The sequence below is a fragment of the Pristis pectinata genome, chromosome 17 (assembly GCF_009764475.1).
Source record: "Pristis pectinata isolate sPriPec2 chromosome 17, sPriPec2.1.pri, whole genome shotgun sequence".
NCBI lineage: Eukaryota > Metazoa > Chordata > Chondrichthyes > Rhinopristiformes > Pristidae > Pristis > Pristis pectinata.
Genome location: NC_067421.1, coordinates 32,340,292 through 32,361,877, shown reverse-complemented (window position 1 = coordinate 32,361,877; position 21,586 = coordinate 32,340,292). Strand labels below are relative to the sequence as shown.

The window sequence follows — 21,586 nt, the reverse complement described above, 5'->3', positions numbered from 1 at the left end:
TTTCTCAGTGAACCTGCTAACCTTACAGGGATTAACTGAACGAGGGCTCCAAAGAGTTTAAAGTGAGTGCAGGAACTGGTACCCTGGTAAATTTTGGTTCTGTGTGGTAACTGGAGCCTTAGAGAGTTTAAAGGGAGCTTAACTCTCAGGAACTGGGATCCTGTGAGCCAGATGCCAAACGGTTGGGATTTGTGAAGAATGTGACAGCAGAACATCAAAGTTTTACTGTATTATATTCTTGTAAATGTATGGATGCACGAAATCCATTATTATTTTATACAATCCTAAAACTTTGTGGGAATCTGCTTTGTTCCAAAATATATAATTCCACAATTGTAGATACATTAATGCTTAAACGCATTGGCTTCCTTGCTACAGAAAATAGATCCTCTAATTCCATTCTATAGAGGTTTTGTAGACAGAAACCACAATTAGTTGACAAAAATATTTTTTAAAAAATCATACTACTTACTGTTCTGCCTCTGTGGGTGGAGTCCAAGCAGCATCAATCAAATGGAAGAGGGAATCAAAGTAGGATAAGTAGAATTGCCAGTCATCTGGGCTGAAAGTGAACAACAACAACAACAATGAATTGCACATCCAACAAACCTTTAAATATGTATACAAAGGTCACAATGTTTAATTGTCTATGCATTGGCACATCAAGAGATCAACTACAGGCTACTTTACTTTGTTGAGGGAAGCTCAGTTTTAAGTTGGCAACAGCTTGTAAATTTCCAATTCTGAAAAAAGCCAACAGGAAATGGCAATAATGTCAATTGATCAACCAACAGATTGCCTTTCTTTAAGTTATGATTGGATACAAGAATAAATTACACTTTATGCAACACTGAAGTGTGATGAAATTTACAATAATAAATTTGTTTTTAGTACAAACCAATCTTAAAATGCTCATTGCCTGAGAGATGGTACCTTGTATACCAATTTTCCTTGGCCAAACAACCAGCAAGTGACCCAAGACTATTAGCACTTTAAGCATTGGGTCACATCTTTATCTTTATTTCACAATATCACATCTTCACTTTGTTAGAATAATATTTTCTTTGAAAAGGAGTGTTATAGCATGTAATGAGCAGAGGATCAGACAACTTACTGTATATATTTAAAAAGACCACGAATATTGGAAATCTGAAATAAAAACAGAAAATGTTAAAATGCACAGCTGCTCAGGCAGCATCTGGAAGAGGAAAAGTGCTCATCTTTTTCTTTCAGATCTTGACCAACCTGCTGCACATTTCCAACATTTTCTGCTTTATTACAACTGATTTTTTTAAATCAAATGTCCAATCATATATTCAAGATATTCTAGCAGAGGACATCTTAAATTGGAATCACTAACAGAATACACTAATAGGAGATAAAACTTTTATGGATTTGGTAATATGCTTAGATACAATTAGCTGCTAAATCATAACTGAGTGTATAGGGAATCTACTGTGCTACCAATACATTTGTGCCAATTAAGTTCAAAGCCAGCATATACATTGCTTATGCAAATTACATACAAGGAACACTCAAGACGCAAGATAACCAATTAAATAACTTCTGAAAATCTAAGAAGGAAATTGACAAAAAAAATTATAGATTAGGAATTTATCAAAAGCTTGTTTTTACTAAGTCTTTGATTACTGTGTTACAAGTAATATGGCACCATAGTGGAACAAAAAACTTTAAAGCAAAAAAAAGTCAGTATAACCCCTAAGTCGGGGGAGAGGTCGGGGTACAAACATAAACAGGACTCTGTTGGAACTGGTGGCTTGGGAATAGGGGAAGTCTCTGCAATCTTATACGCAAGTATCACATGGCTTGCGGAAAAAATGCTATAACTGCAGCACCCATCAGATAAATGACCAATATTATAATCAGCATTTTGTTGCATTGTGAAAGAGATCTTGATGATGATAAATTTAAATTTCTTAAAAGCATATTCAGGGATCAGAGTGCTGAAGACAAGGTGGTCAAAACTTAATACAGCAAGAAATCATCATAATTGGCACATGGGAGACTGCTGGACTGCCCTTATGGCTCCAGTTCAGAGATTGCTAGCTGACCAGGGCAGGAAATTTGTTATAATGCCGTGGTGCAAAATTGTTATTTTGTGGCGAGAGCCAGATTTATAATCCAAACCACTTCTAAGGGTTGCTCACAAGAAACATGTTTTATTTTGTCAAAGTCATTCAGAATAACACATAACAGGTATGCGTTACTTTAAATAAAAGCTACCTCCATCTCAGAGGGCAAGTACTTCCCACTTCCCTAAGAAGTAACATTTGCTTCCCATCCACTTTCATTAACCTCCGTACTTCATATATTCGTCTCTAACAAAGAATAAAATCTGAGATAGAGGCAGTGGCAGAGATGGAGGGCTAGTAATTCAAAGAAACCTACAGGCCACCCAGCCTTTACTTGCTCTTTAAAAGAACTCTTTGGTACTGCAGTAACTGCCAGCAACAGACCTAGGTCCACCAATAGTGCATCCCTGGGCCTGGCGTTAGAGTGAGAGGGGTGGCGGCGAAGGTGGACAGCCGAATCCTACTTTGGATCTACAGCCTCAGCCCCAGGAGCTCTCTTGCCAGTCCCTACCTGCTTCTATTGAATGATATTCCAGGCTGCTGCTTTTAAGATATGGTTATCCCAGGAAGTCAAAAAGCCAAAAATCAAAATCATGTCAAAAGCTGAAAATTTCTCCCTTCCATTAAAGCACTAAGCATTCACAGATAGGACTGCACCAGTGTCAGTTTGTTAACGGCATTGTTTGTGGCTCTACTTCAGTACTACCCACTCCCAAATGTACTGGGAAGGAATTTGCAGAGCCATTGAGAATAACCTACATCTTATCCACTGAAGAGCACATGGTGGAGGCCTTCAAAGCAAAATGTTTGAAGACTCTTTGGCAAAATCATTTGATGCCAGAAATTGATCCTATTATTAATACAGTGTAAAAAAAAATCAATGTCAAACAGATTAAAACCTATTTGTGACTTCCCTAATATTCGAGTTAAACTCATCTCTGCCCATAACAGCTGCAGCAGAAGTGCATCAACTATAACTGGCTTCAGCACCAATAACAAGAATCACAGGAAGGAAAGAAAGAAATAGGCCAAAGGTTTTATTCGGATTGTTGAACTGCAACCCCAGTTAGATCATGGATACTAAATGAAAATCAGCCTCAGCTGCAATGGCTCCATAGATAGATAACCTGCCAGAATTCACTGCCATGGTTCATAAATGAACATGATCAATCTGGTGAGCTGTCAGCAAGCATCTGGTGGCCATGAAATTAATCCCTGCAAAAGGTCTGAAGTTCAGGGAAATTAGCAAAATTCACAGACCCAATGCTAGGGCAGCATCAATTAACTTCAATTTAGAAGTCCAATTACCCTTCAGGATACAATAACTGAATCAACCTGATTTCTGAATATATAATAGCAAGGCAATCCAGCTCACACCAAATGGAAGTGCAATAAATATTTCCCGTGAGAACATGATTAAATAAATGAAAACCTGCTCACTTGTTCAATAATAGTTTCCTAGATAGTGCGTTGCATTCAGGCCATTTTATTAGCTTCTTGTACAGCACCATACATTTCATTTCACGACTCTGCAACTCGCTGGTCAGTTTTTCTGAGAAGAAAACCAAAATTTCAATATAAACCATCACATTTCCTTCGACTCAAACACAGCTTAGGGTCGAGTGATTACAGGGGTCAAAAGTGAAAAAGCCTGTACGTTGTTAGTCTTATTTCTAACGAGCACAGGCACAGAATGCAAAGTTCACCTAAACAGCACTTCATGGAATTAAAATGGTAACTATGAAACAAAATAAAAATGGTCAATGAGTCTTAAAAATAGATTACTGAATAACAGTCAAGAGCTAACAAAATACTCTGTTAAAAGCAGAATTGGGAACAATCGTACTCAAATTTCAGGCACTTCCCATGAGAAAGCAGGATAAATGACAAACTCTGAGAGGAAAGTACACTGTCCTCTTTCCTTCTGAGGAATTTGAGAGAGTTGTGTAGCATTTTTCAGAGAGCACTAAGAGGAAATCACCTTCCCATAAATTAACTGATGACTGAAGACACAGAAGTGCACAAGAAGATACTCTCTCAGAGGTCAAGTAGATAAATAGATGTTATAGCTTCACACAGCAAGTGATCTAAATATGCAAGGACATATTTACTAAATTATACAGAATTATTAAAAATAATTACAGCAGTTGGGTCAGAATACTCAGTTTCAACTTCTCTTATGCATTGAACTGGCAGCACTGAACCAGGACAAAGGTGAGCATTACCACAACTGACTTTTCATGCTTCTGATGCATCATTGCCTTGAGAAGGTAATTGCAATTAAAGCTGGAGGCCAGCATTCACTTTCCATGAACAGTGATAATTGAGTCTGCAAACTAGAGGCGCCCATGCTTATGTGATCACTACCTTGTAAGGAAGGAAAATTATCATATTGTTCCATTCTTTTATACAAAAATTCTTCAAATAGATTAGTTTTTATTTTACCTCCCAGTTTTCCTCTGATGACTTCCAGAGCCTCCAGGTCTTTTCCAAGACGTTCCAAAATCATTAAATAAAGTTGCACCTATTATCCATAAACAAAAACTGTTAAACAACTAGAAATTATATTCACTTTCTATCTGTCAGTCAACCAAAGTCACAGCAATACATCCAAACATGAATTCAAAATTTTTATCACCAGGAGATATAATTAGATTTATTGTAATTGGTTCTGAGATTGACTATAGTTAAAGAAAGAAGCTCTAACTTCAGTTAGAATCAAGGAGTGAGCTATTAATCCAGATTTGTTTCTCATCTGCTTGGCCCTAACCCAAGACACAAACAACTAAATGAATGCAGCATCCCAGCACAAGGAAAAGAGTCAAGCATGGTGGTGTCCAGTGTCCACTGATAGCTGGTTAAAGCAAGTTGCTAGGATCAAGCCATTTACAGGTGTTGTCAGCAAGTGAACTGAACATGCAGGAACAGACTTGCCAAATTCTGACAAATTGTCAAAAAGATTAAAAATAACTGCAAAACTAAGGGGCTTCTTTTTATTATCTTCTTTTCATTAATCATAGAAATATAGCAGGGCTAGTGAGAAATTTAAGAAATTAATTTATTAATCTAAATTAATAAGAAATTAATTTAAGAAATTAACACCTCAATAAGGTGTCCCCAAGCTGGGATTCACAATTTGGGATGTGCAATTTTCTTACCTCTGCTTCTGCCTCAATCTTGTCCTCTTTTACCATCTTTTCCACCATCCGCTGTGCTAAGGGGAGGAACATTGTCTTTGATAATTTCTCATCTTGAGCTGAAATGGACTACATAAAGTACAAATAAGTTAAAAACAAATCCCAAGTATAAATATTTTGTCCCCTAAAAAATACAATGTGAAGTAACTATTCCATAATTAAATTAACCACTTAACCATCAATCAACTTAGTACATTTAACATGGGAAGACAGTTAATTAATTCTGCATATCATGCATGTTTTTTTAATCTAAAAGAACATGGGTTCAGCTAAATAACATTCATAAGCCCTCCCTTATACAACTGCTGTGGAGGTATTTTGGGTTCAATAATTGCCAACAAGCAGCTTGTCAAGGGCTACACTTCTTTAAGGCAGAAAACTCGAATAATTTGACTCCATCTGTCATATTTCAGCAGGAAACTCAAGTGCAGACCATGACAATTCTACCAGATACTAAGAGGCTTATTTTGGGTGCCACCACTAAACCATGATGACACATGTCAACCAGCAGTTTTTAATCAGCCAACAAATTTTAAACATATAGACCATCGTAGACAAAGGACTACATTGTAAATTCACAAAGCAAGCACAGAAAATTATGGCTTATTGATAAACTAAAAATTATTACTTAACAATCTGGGGCAGACTGAATTTATTGAACAAAGTAAGAGTGTGTGGAATCAGTGCAAAAGCAGGGTCTTTTTTCGATTTATGCCACTGCAATTTTTGTCAGTTCTAAATAACATGGTTGATAAAAACCTCAAGAAGGAAGTACCAATATTGGTAATTTACATTTCCACTGACAGTATTTAAGCTTCTCCAAAGGTTCTAATTCCTAATTGATTTGTTTTCAAAAACAAACAGTCTGATTACACATTATTTATCACTGATCTTTTAAAGGCTGCTGTCATCCACCCATTTATACTATTCCTACAGTAATTCCATTTTTAAAAATTTTTTGCATCTATGTTTTCCATCTGCATAAATCAGATGCCAATTTTAATAGGGTTAAGTACTTTGAGATGAGCTATTGCTTCAATACTCACATCAACAGTCTCCAGGTGCTCCAGGGCAAATGACAGACAAATGACCTTTAGTCAAATGAGTTCCTTTTTAACATGCTTGTTTTTGACTCTTTAAATAAGGTGGCAAATTAGTCCAAAGCTCGTCCCAATATGCAAAGGATATTTTATGTGACGTTCACACACAACTCCCGAGGTGATACCAATTTAGCTCTCCAATATATTGTTCTGTTTAAGAATTTAAGTTATTAAATAAAAGTTTCTACTTGAACTACAATGTATTAACCTGAAAGCTGCACCCATTATTTCCCCCCTCGTTGTTCATTACCAAACACTTAACATTTCCATCTTAGTAAGGACACTCACCTGCATGACCAGACTCATCACAGACCAAAAATAATATGGATTCTTCGGAACAATCTTGTAAAGTGCCATCCCAGCCTAAGAGGAAACAGAGAATTCCATTGCACCTTAAATGCTTCAAGAAATTGTATGAAATCTCAGGGAGTGCATTCCCTAGGTCAAATTAAATATCAAGCCGAATGCACAGAAATGCATGGTAGAATTTAGCAATAATTTAGAGAGAGATGGTAGGACCACTCAAGGATAAAGGAAGGAACAGGTGCCTGGAGACAGAGGATGGGAGGGAGGCCCTAAATGAGTACTTTGCATTGGTATTTACCAAGGAGGAGGCCATGGAGAATACTGAGATCAGTGTAGAGCATGCTAATATGCTAGGGCATTTTGAGATAAAGAGGTGGTGTTTGGTTTCTTGAAAAATGTCAAGGTGGATAAGTCCCCACAGCCTGATGGGATATGCCGCAGGTTATTGAGAGAGGCAAGAGATGAGATTGCTAGGGCCTTGACCAAGATCTTTGTGTCCTCCCTAGCCACAGGCCAGTCCTGAAGATCTGGCCAGTAGCTACTGTTGTTCTTTTGTTCAAGAAGGGAATTAAAAATAATCCTGGAAATTGTAGACCGGTGAGTCTCACATCAATAGTAGGGACGCTATTGGAGAGGATTCTTAGAAATAGGATTTGAGCAGTTGGAAAAGTATGGCCTAATTAGGGGCAGTCAGCATAGCTCTGTGCGGGGCAGGTCACTTCTTATTAACTTGACTTGAGTTTTTCCGAGGAAGTGACGTAGGTGATCGACGAAGGTAGAGCAGTGGATGTTGTCGACATGGATCTTAGTAAGGCATTCGGCAAGGTCACTCATCCAGAAGATCAAGATGCATGGGATCCATGGTAACTTGGCCGCTTGGATTCAGAATTGGCTTGCCCATAGAAGACAGAAGGTAGTGGTCGATGGGTCTTATCCTGGCTCATGGTCTGTGACTAGTGGTGTTCCGTGGGGATCCGTACTGGGACCTCCATCTCTATTGTTTGTGATGTATATAAATGACTTCGATGAAAACGTGAATGGGTGGGTTAGTAAGTTTGCAGCTGACACAAAGATTGGTGACTTTGTGGACCATGTAGGTTGCCAAAGGATACAGCGGGATATAGTTAAGTTGCAGACATGGGCACAGAAATGGCAGATAGAGTTTAATATGAGCAAGTGTGAGGTGTTGCACTTTGGGAGATTAAATTCAAAGGGAAAGTACAGAGTTAATGGCAGGACTCCTAACAGCATTGGTGTAGAGGGATCTTGGGGTCCAAATCCACAGCTCCCTGAAAGAGGCTGCACCAGTTGATAGGGTGGTAAAGAAGGTGTATGGCAAGCTTGCATTTATTAGTCGAGGCATTGAGTTCAAGAATCAGAAAATTATGTTGCAGCTTTATAAAACTCTGGTTAGGCTGCATCTGGAGTATTGCATTCAATTCTGGTTGCCCCATTATAGAAAGGATGTGGAGACTTTTGGAGAGGATGCAGAAGAGGTTTACCAGAATGTTGCCTGGGTTAGAAGGCATGTGCATTAAGGAAAAGTTGGACAAACTTGGGTTGTTTTTTCTGGGCAGCAGAGGCTGAGGGGAGACCTGACAGAAGTTTATTAGACCATGAGGGACCAAAATGTCCAATACTAGAAGGCATGCATTTAAAGTGAGAGGGGGAAAATTCAAAGTATGTGTGGAAAGCACTTTTTAAAAAATAAGCAGAGAGTGGTGGGTGTCTGGAATTCCCTGCATGGGGTGGTTATGGAGGCAGTTATGACAGAGGTGTTTAAGAAGCTCTTAGATAGGTGCATGAATATGCAGAGAATGGAGAGATATGGACTATGTGCAGGCAGAAGAAGGGATTAGTATAATTAGGCATCATTAGCTTAATTAGTTTGGCACAACAACATGGGCCAAAGGGTCTGTTCCTGTGATGTACTGTTCTAAAGAGAATGACAGGTTAATGTTTTAAATTTAATTGTTTTGTACTGGTATTAATACATCTTTCTACTTACTTGTTTTGATTTGGGAATATGGGGAGGGAAGGAAAATAATGTCAAAAGAAAGCACAACTTTTCTTCGAAACAAATTACACAAGAACCTTTGAATATTAATCCTCAATCAAAGCTGTTAGTAAGCTGAAATAAGAACAGAAAGTGGTGGAAATACTCAGCTGGACAGGCAGCAGCCATGGAGAGAAAAACAGAGTTAATGCTTCAGGCCAATGACTTATCACAACTGGAAAAGTTCTAATGAAGGGTTATTGACTTGAAATATTAACTATTTCACTCTCCACAGATGTGGCCTAACTTGTCAAATATTTCCAGCACTTCGTTTTTATCAGATTTCCAACATCTGCAGTTTTTGATTTTCAATTACTTTTAATGAGGTGTATTTTGCCCAGGGCAAGAAAGACTCTGTCTTTGCTGCAGAAACAATACCTGTTGCATTTTTTTGTATTCTCCAACCCTGGCATACGCCATGAAGAGATGCGAGTGGTACTCTTCACTGTTTGGGACTTTTCTCACAGCAGCTTCATACAACTTAGTGACCAATTCAGCTGAAAAAGGGAAGCATTGGTAGCTTTACACATAAGGAGATAAAAATCCATGCATTCAACATGTACAAATATATTAATTTAACTTAAAAAAAAATGCCCCAGATCTTCCAGGTAGATAAGATGAGATAAGATATCTTTATTAGTCACATGTACATCAAAACACACAATGAAATACATCTTTTTGCATAGTGTTCTGGGGGCAGCCCGCAAGTGTCGCCACACTTCCGGCGCCAACATAGCATGCCCACAACTTCCTAACCTGTATGTCTTTGGAATGTGGGAGGAAACTGGAGCACCTGGAGGAAAACAAGCTTCAGGCAGAAGAGATGAACAATAAATACCAGCGGTCCCAGGTTCAGACTGTCACTCAACTACCTTGCCCGAGTTGGACCAAAGAACTTGCAACTGTCTTGAGAATCTCTAAGGTAGGAAGGGTAAAGTTGTCCAAAATTCCTGTTGATCATCAAGCATATGTTTATTTAGGAGTGGAAAGAAAATTTCAGATTTGGCCCTAATGCCCTCAAAGGTACAGATATAAAGAAACCATTTGCAGAACATATTTGGGAACAAGCTGCACCAACTCCTAAGGCCACAAGGGCCTTTAGAAGAGGATATTAGAATAATGGTGGCATCACTGAGAATGGTAGCAGCTAGGGAATAAGGGATTAGCTCAAAGAGTCTGAAAGAATCAAAAGACAGACAGTGCTGCTCAATTCTGCAACAGATGTTCATTTCATGACACCAAGATTAATTCTACAAATACAGCATCTCCTTCACCATCTGCACACTATTTAACATAGAACATTACAGTACAATACAGGCCCTTTGACCCATGATGTTGTGCCGACCTTTTAACCTACTCTAAGATCAATCTAACCATTCCCTCCCATATAGCCCTCCATTTTTCTATCATCCATGTGCTTATCTAAGAGTGTCTTAAATGTCCCTAATGTATCTGCCTCCACCAGCGCATTCCACGCACCCAGCACTGGGTAAAAAACTTACCTGATATCCCCCCCTGTACTTTCCTCCAATCACCTTAAAATTATGCCCCCTTGTGTTATCCATTTCCGCGCTGGGAAAAAGTCTCTGGCTGTCCATTTGATCTATGCCTTTTATCATCCTGTAAACCTTTATCAGGTCACCTCTCATCCTCCTTCTCTCCAAAGAGAAAAGCCCTAGCTCGCTCAACCTATCCTCATAAGACATGCACTCCAATCCAGGTGGCATCCTGGTAAATCTCCTCTGCACCCTCTCTAAAGCTTCCACATCCTTTGTATAGTGAGGCGACCAGAACTGAACACAATACTCCAAGTGTGATCTAACCAGGGTTTTATAGAGCTGCAACATTACCTTGCGCTCTTGAACTCAATCCTCCAGTTAATGAAGGCCAACACACCATGTGCCTTCTTAACAACCCTATCAACTTGTGTGGCAGCTTTGAGGGATCTGTGGACTTGTACCCCAAGATCCCTCTGCTCCTTCACACTGCTAAGAATCCTGCCATTAACCCTGTAATCTGCCTTCAAATTCGACCTTCCAAAGTGAATCACTTTTCTGGGTTGAACTCTATCTGCCACTTCTCAGCCCAGATCTGCATCCTATCAATGTTCCACTGTAACCCTCAACAACCTTCTGCACTATCCACACCACCACCAACCTTTGTGTCATCAGCAAACTTACTAACCCACCCTTCCACATCCTCATCCAATTCATTTATAAAAATCACAAAGAGCAGGGGTCCCAGAACAGATCCCTGTGGAGCACCGCTGGTCACTGACCTCCAGGCAGAACACGCTCCACCAACAACCACCCTCTGCTTTCTATGGGTAAGCCAATTTTGAATCCACACAGCCAAGTTTCCCTGGATCCCATGCCTCCTGACCTTCTCAATGAACCTATCATAGGGAACCTTATCAAATGCCTTATTGAAGTCCATATACACCACATCTACTGATCTACCCTCATTAATGTGTTTTGTCACATCCTCAAAGAATTCAGTCAGGCTCGTGAGGCATGACCTGCCCCTCACAAAGCCATGCCGTCTATCCCTAATCAGAATATGCTCCTCCAATGCTCATAAATCCTGTCTCTAAGAATCTTTTCCAATAATTTGCCCACCACTGAAGTAAGACTCACTGGTCTATAATTCCCAGGGTTATCCATACTCCCTTTCTTGAGCAAAGGAATACATTTGCCACCCTCCAATCATCTGGTGGTACTACTGTGGCCAGTGAGGACGCAAAGATCATTGCCAAGGGTTTAGAAATCTCTTCCCATGATTGCCTTTGTTACATTAATGGCCAAGCGATCCATTTTGTTTAAATGGAAGGATCCAATACCCCCCACCACTTTTCAATGGTTTTCTCAAACTATATCATGTTTAAACTTAGAAAAAATTAGGAGAGGTACTGTTGATTCTTCCCTTAAATTTGAGGAAGTTTGGAGTCCATTTATTCAATATTTTCATATGATATAGATCCCTTTTCAATAACCTTTGAATTTAGAGGAGCAGAGTTGATGACATAATAATGCTCTTTGTTCGTCGAGAAATATCAGTCCAGTTTTTTTTTCTTTTGAAACTTTTGTTTTAGTTTGTTTCGTTTTATTACTTACAATTTTTTTTCGATTTGGGTTTTTTTTATATAATAAATCTTTTTCTTTCTCCTTTTGACTTTCTTTTTGTAATATATTCGTTTACCAAGAAACTGTGGGGCCTAGAATTTTTTTTATTCTTTATGATTATATATGTCATGATTGTCCTCCCGATCTCTTTGTATTATGTGTATAATTACCGATGTCATATGTATTAATCTGAAAATTAATAAAAAGATTGAAAAAGAAATCTCTTCCCTCACTTCCCAGAGTATCTTTGGATATATCCCGTCAGGACCCGGGGACTTAACTATCTTAATGTTTTTCAAAAGTTCCAGCACATCCTCCTTAACATCGACATGTTCAAGCTTATCAGCCTGTTTTACGCTGTCCTCACAAATGTAAAGATTTCTCTCACAGGTGAATACTGACGCAAATTATTCATTAAGGACCTCCTCTAACTCCAGGCACGTTTCCTCCTCTATCCCTAATCGGTCCTACCTTCATTCGTCATCATCCTGTTCTTCACATATGAGTAAAATGCCTTGGGATTTTCATTAATCCTACTCGCCAAGGCCTTCTCATGCCCCCTTCTAGCTCTCCTAAGTCAATTCTTAAGCTCCTTCCTGGCCACCCTGTAACTCTCTAGAGCCCTGTCTGATCCTTGCTTCCTAAACCTTAAGCAAGCATCTTTCTTCCTCTTCACCAGATATTCCACATCTCTTGTCAACCATGGTTCCTTCACCCTTCCATCCATTTCCTGCCTCAATGGAACAAACCTATCCAGAACCCCACGCAAGTGATCTCTAAACAACCTCCACATTTTCATTGTGCATTTCCGAGTACATCTGCTCCCAATTTACACTCCCAAGTTCCTGCTTAATAGCATTTTAATTCCCCCTCCCCCAATTAAATACTTTCCCATACCACCTGTTTCTATCCCTCTCCCAAAGGTAAAGATCAAGGAGCTGTGGTCACTGTCTCTGAAAAGCTCACCCACAGAGATCTGACACCTGACCAGGTTCATTGCCTAATACCAGATCCAGAATGGCCTCTCCTCTAGTCAGTCTACATATTGTGTCAGGAATCCTTCCTGGACACACCTAACAAATTCTGCCCAATCTGAACCTTCTGCATAAGGAGGTGCCAATCAACATGAGGGAAGTTGAAATCACCCATGACAACAACCCTGTTATTTTTGCACCTTTTCAAAATCTGCCTCCCGATATGTTCCTCAGTGTCTCTGTTGCGATGGGGGAGGGGGGGGGGTTGGAGGAGAAGGAGGGTGGTCTATTAGAACACTCCCAATAGAGTGATTGCTCCTTTCCTGTTTCTGACCTCCACCCACACTGACTCAGTAGACGATCCCTCCAGGACATCTTCCCTTTCTGCAGCTATGATACTATCTCTGATTACCAATGCCACTCCCCCACCTCTTTTACCTCCCTCCCTGTGCCTTTTGAAACATCTAAACCCCAGAACATCCAGCAGCCATTCCTGGCTTTGTAACAGCCAAGTCTCTGTAATGGCCACAACATCGTAATTCCATGTACTATTCCATGCTCATCACCCTTGTTCCTGATACTTCTTGCATTAAAATAGACACACGTCAACCCATCCAACTGATTGCAATTTTGCCCTTTCAACTGCCTATCCTTCCTCACAGTCTCTCTACATACTGCATCAACCTGTACAGCAACTGCCCCATGCTCTGACCTATCACTTGGGTTATCATCCCCCTGCCAAACTAGTTTAAACCCTCTGCAACAGCTCTAGCAAACCTGCCCACAAGGATATTGGTCCCCCTCTAGTTCAGGTGTAACCCATCCCTTTTGTACAGGTCATACCTTCCCCAGAAGAGATTCCAATGATTCACAAATCTGAAACCCTGCCCCTGCACCAGTTTCTCAACCACTCATTCAGCTGCCAAATCAACCTATTTTTACCATTACTGGCACGTGGCACAGTCAGCAATCCAGAGATTACTACCCTTGATGTCCTGCTTTTCAGCTTCCTACCTAGTTCCCCATATTCACTTTTCAGGACCTCCATCCTTTTCCCTACCTACATTGTTGGTACCAATGTGTACCACAACTTCTGGCTGCTCACCCTCCCCCTTTAGAATGCTGTGGACCCAACCTAAGCCATCCCTGACCCTAGCATCTGGGAGTCTTTTTCACGTCCACAGAATCTCCTGTCTGCTCCCCTAACTATAGATTCCCCTGTCACTATTACTCTCCTCTTCTCTTCTGAGCTACAGAGCCAGACTCAGTGCCAGCAACCTGAGCACTGCGGCTTTCCCCTGGGAAGTCGTCCCTCCCGACAGAATCCAAAGCGGTTTACCTGTTACTGAGGCGAACGGCCACAGGGGTTCTCTGCACTATCTGCCTATTCCCTTCGCCTCTCCTGACAGTAACCCTCCTGCATCTTTGGTGTGGCTACCCCCCTGTAGCTTTTATCTATTGCCTCCTCATTCTCCTGTACGAGCCGAAGGTCATCCCCGTGCAGCTCCAGTTCCCTAACACGGTCTGCAAGGAGCTGCAGCTGGATGCACCTCTCGCAAATGTAGCTATCAGGGAAACTTGCTGGCAATGACAAAATAAGGGCAGATTATCAATTTTTTTTTGAAGTACTGAATATACAGATTTATAAATATTATAGACATATTATAGCACATGTAATGGTACATATTCTTTTTCTGCAGAATGCAAAAAAAAAGTGTGATGTGCCATGTCTCATCGATATCCTTCAGACAAGGCTTCAAGTGGGCAGGGAGTGAAAATGTAATAAACAAATTGTGCGCGCAGAATTGGATTAATGGAAGTGAACAGACATCCTTTCTCATAGACTGGAAGCTACTCCTGAAGCATCTGTAGAGTGTCACAATGTGCAAAGACCATGCTTTAGTGAAGACTAGTTTAGTTTTGAAGACTGTCAGTTAGAAAACACAAAGATCAGAAATGAGAAGTGACTTTATATTTGTGTTAGTCATTAAAAATCTCATTTGCTTATGGTCGCTGTCAACTTCTGCCAATGTTATAGTGTAATCCACTCACACTATTATACACACAACTTTTTTTAACCTTCCCCATTTGGTTTAGGTGGTCAAGTTTATCAGACTTTAATGCAATATAAATGCTGAAGATCTTCTGCCACATTTAATATTTTATTTAAATAGTTGTATGGGCAGAGAGAAGTGAAATATTCATCAAGTTCAAATGCTGACAACAACAGGCATTAGTACAAAGAACACCATGGCTTTATAGAAGACAACTCTAGAATGAGCACAGAGTGCTTTCTCCTTGTCCTGAAAATATTCTGCTTACTTAGGTTTTCAAAAAAAAACTGTTTATAATTAGATATTAAAAGGTGTCTTCTGCACACTTATTGATGCACTACATACTTTTTACAGCTGACGTCAGTTAATAGAATGGAGCTCAGGCATAACTGGTTCCTCAGTATTTCCTCCTTTCTGTGTCTAAGCCAAAAATGTTCTGCACATACCACACATAGTGCCAGGAATCCCTAACGACTGTTCTCTGCAATTGGTCGATATCACTGTACCGGATTAACGGCAGTAAACAAATGAACACAATTAAATTGCAATAATCTTCAGAAAAAAAATTCCACAGATCATTCTCAGCAGGTACTTAAAGTTCAATGATTGATAAATTACACTCTAACTTGATCAAAACTAAGATTCAACCAATTTCCCCAACCCCTATTACACTGTTTTTCTCATGTCCTTCCAAGAGAACATACGTCTGTGCATCTCACGATAGAGAATGGTAAGGGCCTGTAAGGAGTTGTCATCTGTGGGTTCAAGTGCAGCTACTTCCTGTGCCAGAGTAAACGCATCTTCTTGCTTCCCTGTTCGCTGCAGGCCAATTGCTTTCAGAACCTTTAATGCCAGACACAAGAGCAAATTGTCAAGATTCTACATTCATAAAAAGGTATTCACAGGCTTATTTAGCACATTGATATCCTACAGGAAGGAAAAAAACATACATGTTACAGTTTAACATTGTGTTGATGCTTCTCTAACACAATATTCTCAATTCACAAGTTCAACTATTATTTGAAGACTTGTACAAATTACACATCATTTTGATGTTGTATAGCTTAAAATTCTTTTAACTTTAGGGGACAGATGGTAAATTTCAACTAATATCCACATCACGAGAGCAAAAGATAATCATTTGTGTAAAGTTAGGATAGCAATTACATTGTTCACATCCATAACCCTTCAAACGGCAGCACAAGCTTGACAAGTTGTACAGCCTACATCTGCTTCTATTTTGTGTTTTCTCATAATTACAAATGTAATCAAGTTGATCAAAAATTTTTAAAAAATTACAAATAAACTTGGAAATTTGAAACAGCCAAGAGCAAACAGTCTCAAAATGTTGATTGCAAAATGAAGTTGAAATCAAAATATTGAGACTAATAAGCTCATTTCAATTTTATGATCAAACAGTTGAACTCCAAATCACTGCTGAAATTACCTTCAGCCAAGAATCTCATCTGATGTCACTAAAAGGACAAAGCTCAATCTTAGCAGAATGGTACTCTTTTTCTACGAAGTGATACAATGCTTTTGTCATTTAAAAAAAAATTGACTTTCCACACTCAAACTTTCAGAAGACTCTGTAGTGTGAGCTTTGCAGATACTGTACATGCATGAATCACCGAGCAAACAGAGCTAATGATATTTACAACTTTCCCATTCCCTGCTCAATCTTGAAACAACAGGAAAAAAGCATCGTCATATTTAGAGGAATAATAATATTTAATACTTTATTGTAAAGACCTATTTAACATACATTCTGATAGTACATTTTTGAGCCTTGTCTTTAAAGGTACAGGACAACTTAGCAAGTTGATTACAATCATGTTCCAGATCCCAATGCATCTTAAATACATTTTCCAAAAAATACATCTCCTGAAAAGATGGATTACTGAAAATGTTTTTTTTAAATCTCAGCTATTTAACAGGGACCTTTCTTTTGTATACATCCCGAAGTGCTTAACTCAAATGAGTTATACATTACTTTGTACTTGAGAACTCTATTGCTATGCTTGCTTACCTTTGCACAGTGAAGGTCCTTATGTTTCTTGAGCAATTTGTCAGCTTGCTGTATAGCCATCTTGTTGTTGCCATTGTCTAGATAATCTGTCCAACAGAGAGAATTTGGTCAATTTTTTTTAATCCCAATATGGAAATGGTATTGAGGACATAAGCATCCTTGGAATAGAATGGAATGCAAAACTTATGCAGTACAGAAAGCATCAAACTTTCCAGACTGTAACCACTCCTGAAGAAGGGTCCTGACCCAAAACGCTGACCACCTGCTTTTCTCCACGGATGCTGCTTGGCCTGCTGAGTTCCTCCAGCATCATCATGTTTTTCATGTAACCAAAATGTTATTAGAAAAAAATGCAACAGCACAGAGCTTGTTGGCACCCCAGCATCATCCAGGAAATGCTGGCGATGAGTGTTTTCACTGAATGCAAGTGTAACACTCAAAGAACACAGCACAGTATGCAAGAAACTGATAAATAACCCCAGGCCATCCAAGGCAAACGACCTACCATGGCCTTTGTGTACAAAAACACACAGCATATATTTCCTTACTTTCACCATTTATGGTTCTTTGAACTGCCATTTTTAGTCACAAGAAACAGTAGATTTTGTACCACAAACGTTAACGTGATCATGCCTCGAGCACAGGAGAAGCACAATTGTGGGAACAGGAAAATTTACAATCATTTTTGAAGTCCATTCACGAGAAACAGCTTTTACTTTAACTATGCATAACAAAAAACATCAGCATCTGGTTGTTTTAAAAGAAGTAAGTGCCATAGTTTTCTCTGCTCCAATCATTGCTGCTCATTTGCATTCCACAACTCCAATGTTCCTTTCCAGCTTGCTGATAACCTTCACATCCCCTATGCTCTTTCTAACAGAAAACTAGACCTCTGATTGATGAGTTTTTATTTGAAAAGTTCAATCAAAATTCAGTCACTGGAACGCAGCAGAGTCCCTGAGGCAAACTATCTGTTGTGCATCACAATTTCACAGTTCTGGAAATAACAAAAATAGCAGATGCTGTTCTGAGTAAAATCAAAAATACTAGAAATGCTGAGCAGCACGGGCGCTATCTGTGGAAAGAGAGACAAGAGTTTAGTTTCAGGTTGAAGACCCTTAATCAAAACAATCTGATCTTCTGGGCATTTCAAACATTTCACTTTTTGCTTCAGGATTCATAATGACCTGCCTTTCACACCTTTAACATGACCCTTTGTTTCCTCTCTAATTACTCTCATTAATCTATTAACCAGATTGCTCCAAAAACATTGGGATGACCTTGGTAACCTTAGCCTCACAGTATATTCCCCTCACACTACCCACCTCTCCTCCCACCCCTGTGCAACCTAAACTTAACTTGTTTTCTCACTTCCCAGTTCCGATGAAGGATCTTTGACTCTAAGTGCCAACTTCTTTCCACAGTTGCTGCACAACCTGCTGAGTGTTTCCAGCATTCTGTTTCTATTTCACAATACTGGAGTTTGTTTGAGCCATTCAAATACAAACCTATTCTTCACCCAATCAAGATTGTAAAGTTAGAGGATGAACATTGGAACCTCAGAGTCCAAGACAACAGTAAACCTTGGAGGGTGGGTGGTATGGACAGATCCATATGCTCCACAAACTATACATTGTGCACCATATATTTGAATAGTCATATTTGAATGGATTTAACCAGGAAACAAAAATTCTCCATCCCATCAAGACTGCATGATGTGTGCATGCTTAATAAAACCACTGAAGGCTACTGTTATTTTGAGATGAAAATTTGTTTTTTTTTAATATTATTTTAACACCTCCTTTTGATTTAGATTGCAAAAGGAAGCAAGAACCCCGATTAAAAGTTAAGCAATTGGCCCCCATCACAATCTTGAGAAGAAAATGGAAGATGTAACACTTAATCAAATGAGAAGCTCTTTCAATTTAGGAACTCCTAAGTTTACAAGTCCATGAGTGGTGACCACCTGCCAGCCAAGAGTACAATAGAAACACCTATTTTTTGTTAGAAGGAAGGAGAGTAAATTACAGTATTTGTTCATGGACTCGTTTACATCACTTTATAATACAAAAGGTGTCATCTATTACAATATGACAAATAATTAAAAGAATTTGATGAGACTTCATTGAAACAAAATTCTAAAAAGGGGCTTACTGGAGGGTAACAGTTCATTTTGTGGAAATGAAGAATCTAGAACTGAGGGAGTATTGTCTCAGGAAAAGATGTCAGCCATTCAGGCCTGATGAGGGGAAATTTCTTATACACAGATCCATGAGCGCTCAGCTGTTCAGAACATTCAATCAGTGAGTTCTGAATCTTAATGGAATCAAATGAGAAGCTGTACCCAACTTCAAACTGGCCGCTGGTTTTGACCATCTAACCTATTATAATCTTATGTCCTTCTATCAGGTCACACCCCAGCCTCCATTGCTCCAGGGAAAACATCTCACCCCAAAACTGAAGTCCTCCAATCCAGGCAACAACCTGGTGAATTTCCCCTGCCCTCTCTGCAGCACGATCACATCCTACCTGTCGTGTGGCAACCAGAACTGCACACAATACTCCAAGCAGTATTTTGAAAAGTTGCAACATAACATCCCGTTTCTTATATTCTATGCCCCAACCCACAAAGGCAAGTACGTAATATGCATTCCTCACCACCTTATCTACCCATGTTGCCACTTTCATGTAACTATGCACATGGGCCTCAAGGTCTCTGTTCATCAACATTCCATAGTGCCCTACCATTTACTGTACATGTCCTATCCTGCTTTGACTTCCCAAAATACATTGCCTTGCATATGTGGGTGTTAAATTCCATCTGGCAAAGCTCTGCCCAATTGCCAACTGATTGATATATATATCCTGCTGTAGCCTTAGACAACCTTCCTTGCTATCCATACCACCACTAATTTTCGTGTCATCCGCAATCTTACTAATCATTCCTCCTACATTACAAAATGAATTTTCTTACAGAATGAATGTACTTCTGATTTAACATGCTGCAGTTCATTAGCCAAATAGCACCAAGTTGTAAACCAGGTTTCCCAGAAAACCAACAACCCTCAGATTTTTCAGAACTGGCGTAAAATTAACAATCCCACACTTGTATGGTTATTGAGTGATTTCTATAGCTTTCCCCAAAATCAGACACTTTATACGAAGTAAAGGTTCCAAAACAAGGAGACAATGGAACTCTAAAGTTTGGTGCCAGATGTGTGAAAGTGACAGAATGAAAAAAGAATGAATTTTTTGAAAAAAAATTCTCCATGGATTTATAACTTTTTGATAGCTCATTATTGGGCAAGTTAGCTGTTGGCCCAAAAAATTAAATTAAAACAACTCCCATTAGATTTTGAGCCTATTAAGAGTTGATTTTAGTGGAAATCCTGGTATTACCTGGAATCATCTAAACTGCAGGTCAAGTGGGAGGAAGTAGAAGGGGAAATGTGAGAGAAATGTGATGCCCCATCCCTGGATTAGAATACCTTGTATTCCATAGGTTTGTCCTCAATTTTCTAAGTTCACCATACTCTGGACCAAAGAATTGTTGACCAAGATCACACCTGCATCTTCCATTCATTGTATAATGAATAGGTATGACTTTTGAAGTTCATAAGATCATATCAGAACCTTGCATGAGGGAAATCACCTCTCATTCTTTGAAACTTTAGTGAATAAAGGCCAACCTTATCTCCGATGAAACACCATTCCCAGGAATCAATTGACTAGGTCTGCCTCCAAGGCAAATGTATCCTTCCTTAGTGCAGAGACAAAAACTGTAGTCTAGCAATGAAAACCCTATACAGTTGCAAAACCTCTCTATTCTTGCTTCACCGAATACCTTGTGCAAAGGTCAACATGATGCCTACCTTTCTAATTGCTAACTGAACCTGGATATTAACCTTGTGTACTTAATGAACTAGCTTATCAAAATCCCATGGCACTATACTTTGTTATATAAAAAAAACTATTCTTTCAAATAAAGTGAACGACTTTACTCTTTTCCGTATTATAATACAACATTGCCCACTCCGTTAACCTGCCTACATCCACTTGCAGACTTTTGTTCACCTCACTTTGCCTTTTAGCTACCTTCAGCAAAACTGGGTCTATTATACTTGATCTCTTTATTGGTTCATTATATAGTGACCAGTTCTGAACCTCGAGTTCCTCAGCAGTATCAACCTGTCATCTGACCCATTTACTGCTGTTTTATGTTTTTTAAAGCAAATCCTTTATCCTTGATAACATACAACCTCCACTGTATGGTATCTCATCAAAATTCCTTTTAAAAATCTACTGGTTTCCCCCTTACTTATTGTGCCAGTTTCATCTTCAATAAAACTAACAGACTTCTGAAAAAAATCCATATAATTAATCAACGCTGATTGTCCAATCATTGTAGAATTTTCTTACATACTTAATGAAATTACCATTTTCCTTACTGGCTAACTGGCCTATAGTTCCCAATTTTCCCTCTCCCACCTTTCTTCAAATGGAGAATCCAATCTACTGGGATTCTTTCAGCATCTAAGGAATTTTGAAAGATGATCACTAACGCATGTGCTGCCCTGGTAGCCACCTTTTTAAGCCCCCAAGGATGCGGAGAATCAGGCTGGGGGGGGTTTTGTCAGCTTTAGTTCTATCAAATT

The 21,586-nt window shown here is 39.3% G+C and overlaps 1 protein-coding gene across 2 annotated transcripts in view; it reads right to left on the bottom strand.

The window, feature by feature from the left end:
- naa25 (N-alpha-acetyltransferase 25, NatB auxiliary subunit) overlaps window positions 1-21,586 on the bottom strand; it is a 254,605-nt gene that overhangs the window by 225,150 nt on the left and 7,869 nt on the right. For both annotated transcript variants that reach the window (XR_007957674.1, XM_052032311.1), the window contains exons 2-9: window positions 16,932-17,017; window positions 15,607-15,745; window positions 9,131-9,249; window positions 6,679-6,753; window positions 5,252-5,359; window positions 4,539-4,617; window positions 3,534-3,645; window positions 473-562 (exon numbers count right to left, since the gene is read on the bottom strand). Coding sequence is in view for 1 of the 2 variants with exons in the window: in XM_052032311.1 (XP_051888271.1) it covers window positions 473-562; window positions 3,534-3,645; window positions 4,539-4,617; window positions 5,252-5,359; window positions 6,679-6,753; window positions 9,131-9,249; window positions 15,607-15,745; window positions 16,932-17,017 (808 nt within the window). In the remaining variant the exon portion in view is untranslated. The remainder of the gene's footprint in view (window positions 1-472; window positions 563-3,533; window positions 3,646-4,538; window positions 4,618-5,251; window positions 5,360-6,678; window positions 6,754-9,130; window positions 9,250-15,606; window positions 15,746-16,931; window positions 17,018-21,586) is intronic.